Raw genomic sequence first — 9,898 nt, forward strand, 5'->3', positions numbered from 1 at the left:
CAGTGTGTCACTACTGAACTATATGATCTTGAGAAAATTCCCAGAACCTGTTTCTTCATCTCCACCTTAAGGACATTGGAATAGATGATCTCAAAGGCCCCTCCAGGGTAACTTTCTTCAGCTCTATTTAAGCCCGTTTTTCCATTCAGGTAAGTGTGGACAGATTGACTTTGAGATAAGGGTAACTTATTCAAGGAGAACTGGACAGTAAGCACTTGGAGAAATGGGGGTGGAACTCACTGTGAAAGGAAGAGGAGGGGACTGGAAATAGATTTTGAGGTGAGACTTGAAATCATGAGAATGAAGAAGTTCCCGAATGGGAAAATGTAAAGAAAAGAGCAAAGGGTCAGAGACAGCCTTAGAAGAATAGGAGGTGGGAAGAAAACACTGCAAAAGAAAAAAGGCCAACTTCCTGGTGGCTCGTGCCTGTAACACTTTGGGAGGCTGAGGCAGGCGGCTGGCTTGAGCTCAGGAGTTCAAGACCAACCTGAGCAACATGGCAAGACCCTGTCTCTACAAAAAATACAAAAATTGGCCAGGTGTGGTGGCACGCACCTGCATTCTCAGCTTCTTGGGTGGCTAAGGCAGGAGGATGGCTTGAACCTAGTAGGTCAAGGCTGCAGTGAGCTGAGATCATGCCACTGTACTCCAGCCTAGGAGACAGAGCAAGAATCTGTCTAAGAAAAGAAAGAAAGAAGCCCACCTTAAATGCTTAGCAGCAGATCTTAAGGCAGTTTTGAAGAAAAGATATTTTTAAAAAGAGAAGTTATTTTGGCCGGGCGCGGTGGCTCAAGCCTGTAATCCCAGCACTTTGGGAGGCCGAGACGGGCGGATCACAAGGTCAGGAGATCGAGACCATCCTGGCGAACACGGTGAAACCCCGTCTCTACTAAAAAATACAAAAAAACTAGCCGGGCGAGGTGGCGGGCGCCTGTAGTCCCAGCTACTCAGGAGGCTGAGGCAGGAGAATGGCGGGAACCCGGGAGGCGGAGCTTGCAGTGAGCTGAGATCCGGCCACAGCACTCCAGCCTGGGTGACAGAGCAAAACTCCGTTTCAAAAAAAAAAAAAAAAAAAAAAAAAAGAGAAGTTATTTTGATGATAGTTCCTAAGAAGGAAGCTTTTGTCGTCATTGTTTTTGTTGTCATTTTTAATATAAAGAAAAAGTCTCACTGTGTGGCCCAGGCTTCTCTCAAACTCCTCAGCTCAAGTGATCCTCCCACCATGGCCCCCAAAGTGCCATGATTCCCGGTGTGAGCCACAGGGCCTGGCTCAAAAGGAAGTTTTTATCAACATGGACAAATGCACCTCCCTGACTTACTGCGGCCCTGGTCCAGACCTCACCCCTCTCTTTAGGCTGTGAAGCTTCATGGCAGTATCGATATCCTAGTCTCCACTGCTGCTGCCAGCACTTCCTTTGGAAGCCTAATGGATATCACCGAGGAGATACGGGACAAGGCGAGAGGGGGTTAAAGCAGCAAGGGGTGGGCCTCAGAACACATTCAGCACAAACTCCGTCTGCTTTTAGAATGTGTTTGTCAAGAGCAGTGTAAATGTGAGGACTCTTTGCCACATGCCACACACGTGGAGCACACCTCATAAAGGGTGGGTGGGGGCAGCTTCCTCTGTCCCTGCCCTTCTTATTCGTTTCTGCTGCTCCTACTTCTGTCTGCCTCCATCTGCTCTTCACTATCCGCCGTCTGCTCCCCTCCCCAGCATTCTTCCCTGGCAAGCTCTTCTACCTTGTTGATTTCCAACAGAGACATGGCAGCTAATATGCCAACAACTATGACACTTAAACGTACACACCCAACTGTCCCCCTTTCAGCTACCAAAAAGGAATCATGTTTCATTAGTTGGGAAATATTAAAAGCTGCTAGTTAAGTAAAATACTAATTCTGGTGAAACGACCAGTTGCCACTTTATAACATACATCCTTTAAAAAATAAAAATAAAAACCTATATTATTTTCTTGTTAACTGCAAGAAAATGTCAAGAAAATCTGAGATCCAGATGTCTAAATTCAAGTGGTACAATATTGGGTTTTATGTGTAAGTATATAATTACATTATATTTGTAATATATTTCACAGACATTCTTTAATTACAAAGCTTTAATTAAAATTTTTGTCTTTGTTTACTAAGGTTAATATTCCCACATGATTTGGAAATGCTAATTTTTTAACGATCTCCCATGGTTTTGCTTTTTACTCTGACGTTGTATTAGTCTGTTGCACGTTGCTATAAAGAAATACCTGAGCTGGGCAATTTATAAAGAAAAGAGGGTTGTGGCCAGGCGCAGCAGGTCACGCCTGTAATCCCAGCACTTTGGGAGGCCGAGGCGGGCAGATCACAAGGTCAGGAGATCAAGACCTCCCTGGCTAACACGGTAAAAACCCATCTCTACTAAAAATACAAAAAATTAGCCGAGAGTGGTGTTGGGCACCTGTAGTCCCAACTACTTGGGAGGCTGAGGCAGGAGAATGGCATGAACCCAGGAGGTGGAGCTTGCAGTGAGCCGAGATTGCGCCACTGCACTCCAGCCTGGGCAACAGAGCAAGACTCTGTCTCAAAACAAAAAAAAAAAGAAAAGAGGGTTGTTTTGGCTTACAGTTCTGCAGACTGTAGAAGAAGCATGGTGCCAGTATCTGCTTATGATGAGGCCTCAGGAAGCTTACAATCATGGCAGAAGGGAAAAGGGAGCAGGCGTGTTACATGGCAAGAGAGGAAGCAAGAGAGACACCAGGGTTTTAAACAACTAGCTCTGGCATCAACTAATAGAGTGAGAACTCACTCATTGCCACAGGGAGGGCACAAAGCCATTCATAAGGTATCTACCTCCATGACACAAACACCTCACACCAGGTCCCACCTTGAACACAGGTGATCACATTTCAACATGGACTTAGAGGGCACAAACATACCAACTATATCAGATGTCATCAAATATTTCTCAACACTAAAGTATCAGGATGCGAAAATACTATGATTTATTTACCAGTGTTTCATACACATAAAGACTGAAGTGCCAAAATGTTCTTCAGTGAGCTGGTTTTTTATTCTGTTAGGCTATTTCCCTCTCCTTTTTTTTTTTTTTTTTTCCTCACTGTGTCACACAGGCTGGAGTACAGTGGTGCGATCTCACCTCACTGCAACCTCTGCCTCCCAGGTTCAAACAATTCTTGTGCCTCAGCCTGCCAAGCACCTGGGACTACAGGCGTGTGCCACCACACCCGGCTAATTTTTTGTATTTTTAGTAGAGACAGGGTTTCACTCTGTTGCCCAGGCTGGTCTCAAATTCCTGACCTCAACAGATCCACCCACCTCGGCCTCCCAAAGTGCTGGGATAATAGGTGTGAGCCACCGCACCCAGACAGATTCTGATAGTCTTTAAAATGGAGGAACATCATTCATGAACAGTCTGAATAGAGACCATATGAAAGTCAGTTTTAAACTAAGTCCAGGCACATCTCGGAGACATTGTGGTCTGGTTCCAGGCCACCGCACAATAAATTCAATATTATAATATAGCAAGTCACATGAATTTTTTGGTTTCCCAGTGCATATAAAAGTTATGTTTACACTATAATGGTCATCTAATGATAGTCTATTAAATGAGCAATAGTATTATGTCTTAAAATTTATATACGTATCTTAATTTTAAAATACTTTATTGCTAAAAAATGCTAACAATCATCTGAGACTTTAGAAGCTGTAATCTTTTTGCTGGTGGAGGGTCTTGTCTCCACATTGATGGTGGCTGACTTAGGGTGGTGTTGCTGAAGGCTGGGGTGGCTGTGGCAATCTCTTCAAATAAGCCAGCAGTGAAGTTTGCCACATCAACTGACTCTTCCTTTCCAAAAGGTTTCTCTGTAGCATGCAATGCTGTTTGATAGCATTTACCCACAGTAGAACTTCTTTCAAAATTGGAGTCAATCCTATCAAACTCTGCCACTGCTTAGTCAACGAAGTTCATGTAATATTCTAAATCCCGTGTTGTGATTTCAACAATGTTCATGGCATCTTCACCAGAAATAGATTCCATCCCAAGAAACCACTTTCTTTGCTTATCCATAAGAAGCAACTCCTCAGCCGTTCACATTTTGTCATGAGATTGCAGCAATTCAGTCCCATCTTCAGGCTCCACTTCTAGTTCTCTTGCTATTTCCACCACATCTGCAGTTCCTTCCTGTGATGCAGTCTTGAACCCCTTCACATCATCCATGAGGGTTGGAATCAACTTCTTCCAGACTCCTGTTAATGTAGATATTTTGACCTCCTCCCATGAATCACAAATATTCTTAATGGCATCTAGAATGGTGAATCCTTTTCAGAAGGTTTTCAGTTAACTTTGCCCAGATAAATCAGAGGAATCACTATCTATGGCAGTTACAGCCTTACAAAATGTATTTCTTAAATAATAAGTCTTGCAAGTCAGAATTACCCCCGATCCATGGGCTGCAGAATGGATGTTGTGTTAGCAGGCATGAAAACAACATTAATCTCCTTGCACATCTCCATCAGAGCTTTTGACTGACCAGGAGCATTGTCGAGAAGCAGTAACAGTTTGAAAAGAATCTTTTTCTGAGGAGTAGCTATCAACGATGAGCTTAAAATATTCAGTTAACCATGCTATAAACAGATGTGCTGTTATTCAGGCTTTGTTGTTCCATTTATAGAGCACGGGCAGAGTAGATTTAGCATACATCTTGAGAGCCCTAGAATTTTCAGAATGGTAAATAAGCATTGGCTTCAACTTAAAGTCACTGGCTGCATTAGCCCCTAACAAGAGAATAAGCCTGTCCTTTGAAGTTTTGGAAGCCATATTAACAATAAAACTGTTTTGCTTTCTTATCATTTATGTATTCACAGAAGTAGCACTTTTAATTTCCTTCAAGAATTTTTCCTTTGCACTCACAATTTGGCTAACTGGTGCACATGGCCTAGCTTTCAGCCTGCCTCAGCTTTCAACATGCCTTCCTCACTAAGCTCAATTATTTCTACCTTTTGATTTAAAGTGTAAGATGTGTGACTCTTCCTTTCACTTGAACACTTAGAGGCCATTGCAGGGTTAATAATTGGTCTAATTTCAGTGTTAATGTGTCTCAGGGAATATGGAGGCCCATAGAGAGGGAGAGAGACGGGAGATGGGCAGAGCAGTCAGAACACACACAACATTTATCGATTAAGTTCACCTTCTTTTCTGGGTGTGGTTTGTGGTACCCCAAAACAATTATAATAAAAACATGAAAGATCACTGATCACAGATCACTGTAACAGATATGATAATAATGAAAAAGTCTGAAATATTCCCAAGAATTACCAAAATGTGACCCAGAGACAAAGTGAGCACATGCCGTTGGAAAAATGGCTCCAGTTAGCGCCATGAACTTTCCATCTGTAAAACCCTTCAATTTGTAAAAAAACACAGTATCTGCAAAGTGTGATAAAATAAGATGTACCTGTAACTTTTCTTTTAGATTATATATATATTTTAAATATCACAGTACATCAAATCCAAGCATAATGCCTGATCCTTGATTGAACTCTGAACTTTTTAAAAAAAAACACATTTGGGGACAATTGAGGCCAATATATTAGATTAAATTATCATCAATGTCAAACTTCTTGGGTGTGATAATGGATTATGGTTGCATAAAAGAACATCCTTGCTCTTTGGAAATGTATGGTAAGTATTTAGGGATAGAGCATTCTAGTATCTGCAACTAAGTTTGTTTATTTTAATTTTTATTTATTTATTTATTTTTTGAAATGGAGTCTCACTCTATTGCCCAGGCTGGAGTGCAGTGGTGCGATCTCGGCTCACTGCAACCTCCACCTCCCGGGTTCAAGCTATTCTCCTGTTCCATCCTCCTAAGTAGCTGAGATTACAGGCACATGCCACCACATCCAGCTAATTTTTGTATTTTTAGTAGAGAACGATTGGTGAATCTAAGTGAAGGATCTCTAGATACTCGTTGTACTTCTATTTCCAATTTTTCTGTAAGATTGAAATATTTTAATATAAGCAGTTGTCTAGAACAATGTAAACAGGGGTCATGCATTTGTTTTAGATTATGGATGTGGGGATTCTGATTGTACCTTGTCTCCCAGCTTCCCCAGAAGGTGCCTCCTCATGATCCCACTTTCTAATCAGGTCTAGCCAGGCAGTCCATCCTAGAGGGCCAAGAGCATCTCACTCCCTAAGCACAGAAGCCAGAGAAGTGCTAGAACAATCCCAGGTATCCAAGGTCAGGCCACATTTTCCCTGAGAACCATGGCCCACTCTAAGACAGGTCCAGGAAGCTGACAATTGCAGGCTCTCCCTATTTTGAAGAAACGCAGAAAACGCAGCTCAAATCCAAAGGAGCCCTGAGGATTTAGGCCCCTTCTGGGCCACATCATACTTGGCTGGTTACGAAACAAGATGAACCAGGCTCCATTTTTTCTCACCTGAACCTAATGTATCATTATCTAGCTGAGAAGCTGGTGAGAGCTACTTCTCCCTGAACCTCAGTTTCTTCATGTGCAAGATGCAGGTATATCATCCTAAGATCTTCGTCAGCTCTGACAAACATCCTAGGAACCCACTCTAACTCCTCATTGCCATGCCTCCTCCAGTGCTCTTCACTCATGCTGTTTCCCCTTCTTCTCTTGGCTTCAGACTCTGGACATTAATGTGAAGGCCCCAGCCCTGATGACAAAGGCAGTGGTGCCAGAAATGGAGAAACGAGGGTACAGAGAGTGAGGGAGAGCCTGGGTGAGATGGGACCTCACACGGGCTGAGGGCAGTGGTCCACACTGGGAAGAGGGTCAGCTCTCTTCTTTTTCCAGGGGTGGCTCAGTGGTATTCCTGCCCTCTGTAGCAGCCTTCAGTCCATCTCTTGTAAGAAACCTTTTGTCTGCCCCTTCCATCCCATCCTCCACTCTACATCTTTCCACCCCTCCTGTTACATAACCCAAAGAAGTTTGTGTCCCCTTTTAGAATCACACCAAGTCCCTGCCCTGCAAGATGCCTTGCCTCTACAAACCATAACCTGGGGGAGGTTTAGCCACAAGACAGTTTCCTAACTGTGCCCCTCCCTTACAGGAGATCCCTATTGAGCACTGCCCTTTCTGTCTAGTAATTAGAACCAAGAATGACCTGGAAACTATGAGTCTGACACATTCCCTTCTTTCTCCAGGGCTTCCTTCCTTACAATGTCAGTAAAACAGCCTTGTTGGGCCTCACCAAGACCCTGGCCATAGCGCTAGCCCCAAGGAACATTAGGGTGAACTGCCTAGCACCTGGACTCATCACGACTCGCCTCTGCAGTGTAGTGAGGAAGGGGAGCTCTGCATCCCACTGGAACCCCTTGAAAGGCATCCATCTTCTTGGACAGGGAAGCCCAGTACTTGATTCCTGAACTCTCAACCACTCCATTCTCCTTCCTTGGGCTTTTCCATATTCCCTCTCTGTACCAACTGCCCTTTCCAAGCCAGACTCCTATCACACCATTCCTGAGGTATAGGGTGGAGACTGAGGTATTCAGACTCTACTCACACTGTTTCCTCTCTCCTTACATGGATGAGAATTGGAGAGATGCAGCAAAATGCATCACTAGAACCTGAAACAAATGAAACACATGCGGGCAGTGGGGAGAGCTGGGAGCTAGAAAAAGAAATAGGAAGTGAAAGAGGGAAGTCTCTCCATCCTTACTCTCTTGCCATATGGACGGGCAGTTTCTTCCCTTTCTGTTCCTCGCTTTCCTCTTCTTAAACATAAAGACATTTCCCTTCTTCCTGCAGCTCTGGATAGACAAGGAAAAAGAGGAAAGAATGAAAGAAACTCTGCAGATCAGAAGGTAAAACCATCATGCGGTCAAGGGCCCTAAGAGGCATGAAGATGGAAAGGTCTGGTCCCTAGCAGCCCACAGTCTGCTGTCTCAGTCCCACAGATAACACAGGCAGGCTCTCCTCTGCCTCACAGACCACAAATTCAGTGGCCTGAGCAAGAAGTCAGCTTCCCTTTCAAAAGGTAAACCCAGAGACATCGGGGTTTCAGCAGTGCAGAGCTCTGGGAGAAGTCCTGAGTCCTCTCTCCACCTGGGAGATTGCCTCCACCTCTGAGCATCCATGGAGACCAAAGACCAAAACCAAAACCATGCATTTTTAGTTCCTTTGAATAATGACACATGTTTACGAAACTCAGGTTGATGATCTACAATCCAAATGAAAAGAATGAAGAGCTTTACTAAGCCCCAAACTCCCCTTGCCTAAGGACTTACTTTCTTCCCCAGTGAGCTGGGTGAACTGTTCAAGCACCTTTGTCGGGCTCCCTTTCCTCTAAATTCCCTGCCTCTCTCTATCTTCTGGCTTCGAGGACAGATGCCAGCAATGCCTAACTCTGTACTGGTCCAGACATCCCAAATCTTCCCAAAGCCATTCTGATGTCAGGCATGAGCTGCAGGCCTAGTTCGTAACTCATTAATAATTCGGGATTGTCATCCTAGAGCTCCAATGAATTGATCTAGCCCATGTAGCTCGATCCTGGATTCACATTAGAATCACCTGGGGAGCTTTTTAAACTGCAGATGCTCAGGCCCCACCCACTCCCAGAGATTCTTTTGTAATTGGTCCAAGGTAGGACTTGACCATCTGGGCTTTTGTTTTTCTTTGTCTTTTCTTTTTTTGTTTTGTTTTGTTTTGTTTTTGTTTTTGTTTTTGTTTTGTTTGTTTGTTTAAGCCTCTCAAATGATTGCAAGGTACAGCTAGAATGGAGAACCATTAATTCAGCCCTTGTATGTTTGAGTTACTCACTCTGCCCACCTCTAGAGCATTCTATGGCAGGCAAATTAAAGTGTCTCCTAACTATGCAGTCACTGATAAAATAAGAATTAGCACATTCTCACCAAATGAACCTGACTTTAAGGGACAAGTATAGATTCCTGGAAAGGTCGTCTGTAAGTTGAACGTGTACAAATGGAATCATTTTAAACACACCATTTACTGTCACACAGACTCCCTGATACTTTAGTGTGTGCACATGTGAAACCATTTTTTTTCTGAAGTATGAAATAATTGCTTACTATTTTATCTGTATAACTTTGGATTTTGGTGTCCTGAGCTCTCTAAAAAAGTGTGTTTCTACAGTATTTGAATATTATGGGTAATGGTTTTTGCAGAGTACAGTATGCTCATACTAAATTATAACAGCATATCCTCATGGTAACACTATTTGATAGGCGGAAAGCTTGTACACTGATCCTGAAAAGTCATCTGATAATTCTTGATTAAGCAAATTTCATTCCCTGTGGGCCGAGTGAGGGAGGCAGACCTGTTTGATTTTTACTCCCTTCCTTGCTTCCCCTATTCCCCAGGTTAGGCGAGCCAGAGGATTATGCTGGCATCTTGTCTTTCCTGTGCTCTGAAGATGCCAGCTACATCACTGGGGAGACAGTAGTGGTGGGTGGAGGAACCCCGTCCCGCCTCTGAGGACCTGGAGACAGCCCATGGGGCAGTGTTGGGCTCTAGCTCCTGGTGCTGTTCCTGCATTCATCCACTGGTCTTTCCCACCTCTCCTCACCTTACTGTTCACCTCATAAAATCAGTTCTGCCCTGTGAAAAGATGCAGCCTTCCCTGCAGTCAAGGTGGCGTCTTACTCGGGATTCCTGCTCTTGTTGTGGCCTTGGGTAAAGGCCTCCCCTGAAAACACAGGACAGGTCTGCTGACAAGGCTGAGTCTACCTTGGCAAAGACCAACAGATATTTTTTGCCCGGGCCACTGGGGAATTTGAGGGGAGATAGGAGAGAAGGAAGCTGGAGTGGAAGGAGCAGAGTTGCAAATTAACCACTTGCAAATGAGGTGCAAATAAAATGTAGATAATTTCAGGGCTTTGAATCGAATCCACGTGTTCATTTC

The 9,898-nt window shown here is 43.9% G+C and overlaps 1 protein-coding gene across 7 annotated transcripts in view; it reads left to right on the forward strand.

The window, feature by feature from the left end:
• LOC112628937 (dehydrogenase/reductase SDR family member 4) overlaps positions 1-9,879 on the forward strand; it is an 84,663-nt gene extending 74,784 nt beyond the window's left edge. The window contains exons 3-8 of one of the 7 annotated variants that reach the window (XM_025392284.1): positions 1,355-1,456; positions 6,662-6,732; positions 6,832-6,883; positions 7,182-7,316; positions 7,786-7,841; positions 9,357-9,879. In XM_025392284.1, coding sequence (XP_025248069.1) covers positions 1,355-1,456; positions 6,662-6,732; positions 6,832-6,883; positions 7,182-7,316; positions 7,786-7,841; positions 9,357-9,471 — 531 coding nt within the window. In that variant the 3' untranslated portion in view covers positions 9,472-9,879. The remainder of the gene's footprint in view (positions 1-1,354; positions 1,457-6,661; positions 6,733-6,831; positions 6,884-7,181; positions 7,317-7,785; positions 7,842-9,356) is intronic. The other 6 variants (XM_025392285.1, XM_025392289.1, XM_025392286.1 and 3 more) reach the window with 6 other exon arrangements.
• The last annotated feature ends 19 nt before the right edge of the window (positions 9,880-9,898 follow it).

Source organism: Theropithecus gelada, chromosome 7b, assembly GCF_003255815.1.
Source record: "Theropithecus gelada isolate Dixy chromosome 7b, Tgel_1.0, whole genome shotgun sequence".
In the NCBI taxonomy this organism is placed as follows: domain Eukaryota; kingdom Metazoa; phylum Chordata; class Mammalia; order Primates; family Cercopithecidae; genus Theropithecus; species Theropithecus gelada.